This window comes from Condylura cristata, unplaced genomic scaffold, assembly GCF_000260355.1.
Source record: "Condylura cristata isolate star-nosed mole 26May11 unplaced genomic scaffold, ConCri1.0 scaffold00007, whole genome shotgun sequence".
NCBI classification, from domain to species: Eukaryota; Metazoa; Chordata; class Mammalia; order Eulipotyphla; family Talpidae; genus Condylura; species Condylura cristata.
In genome coordinates, this window is record NW_004567108.1 from 1155796 (window position 1) to 1156941 (window position 1146).

The window sequence follows — 1146 nt, forward strand, 5'->3', positions numbered from 1 at the left end:
CCGGGCCGGCTCCTCCCCACGCCCGGCGTCGGCCGCGGGTTCCGGCGTGTCCTTCCCCCTCTCGGCCAGCGCCTCGAGCCCCATCATCCTGAGGTAGTGCAGCCGCTCGTTCTTGGGCACGAAGGTCCGCACCGAGGCCTTCCCCCGCCAGCCGCACATCACAATGGGGCACTGCAGGGCGTCGGGCTGCCTGCGACCAGCGGCCCGGTGAGCTCCCGCCCGGCGCCAGCCACCTCTCCCCCATCTCTCACCAGAGAGGCCCCCCGCGCTCTGCCCTCGCCCCCCGGCACAGCCCAGGACGGCCTGGACAGGCCCCGCCCTGACCGCTGGGGCCCTCCTCCGGGCGCTCAGGAGGCCCAGGGGCGTGGTCACATGCTGACCCCAGGTGGACGTGCCCCCCCGGAAGGGCACCCCACAGTAGGTGGGGTCAGCCCCCATGGCTGCCTGGCACTGCTCTCCTGCCCGAGCCGGGAGGCAGAACTAGGTTTCTGAGGCTGCAGAGGGCAGGCACTGGGCACTTCATGCTCCGGAGAAGGCGCTGGCCTGAGCTGAGCGCGAGCCCTGTGCAAACAGCGCCCCGACCCCCACCCCGCGGTGCTCCCGGGGCGTCACTCACGTGGGGTCCGGCTCGTACTTCAAGACGATGCTCCCCTTGGCTGGAAGAGAGGCAGACCCGTTCGCCAGGCCCCGGCACCGCGTCCTCCTGCCACCCCGCGAGGCCCGCACGCCGCCCTGGGCTCCCAAGGCCACGGAGGAGCCCAGGCCCCACGCCCGGCGGACAGGACAGGTGGCCTGCCTGGGCAGGACGGTGTCCAGGGGCCCCGGGGGCCACTCAGCAAGGGCCCTGGCTGTGAGTATGGGGTGGGCCAGCCACGGGCCAGTTCTCAAAGTCCAGGTTCCGTGACAGGGCACTTGAGCCCCAGACAGCGCGAGACACACACCCTCAGACACACTGCGGCCGGCTGAGCTGGGCGTGGACTCGGGAGGCCCAGGAGTCCAGGGCCCCTGCCCTGCGGCAGATGTCCCCGCAGCCACCTGGCCTCTAGCGCGAGGCCAGCACACGCAGCTGAGGGCAACTGACTGAGCCCTGAGGCCGCCGTCACGGGGCCAAGGAGGCGCGGAGCAGAGCGGGCCCCGCCGGAAAGG

At 72.6% G+C, this 1146-nt stretch overlaps 1 protein-coding gene across 1 annotated transcript in view; it reads right to left on the bottom strand.

Moving 5' to 3' along the window:
* Positions 1-943: 943 nt before the first annotated feature.
* The window catches only part of NSUN2 (NOP2/Sun RNA methyltransferase family, member 2), a 7554-nt gene continuing 7351 nt past the window's right edge, over positions 944-1146 (bottom strand). The window contains exon 5 of the mRNA XM_012721737.1: positions 944-1042. Within this exon, the coding sequence (XP_012577191.1) occupies positions 944-1042 (99 nt within the window). The remainder of the gene's footprint in view (positions 1043-1146) is intronic.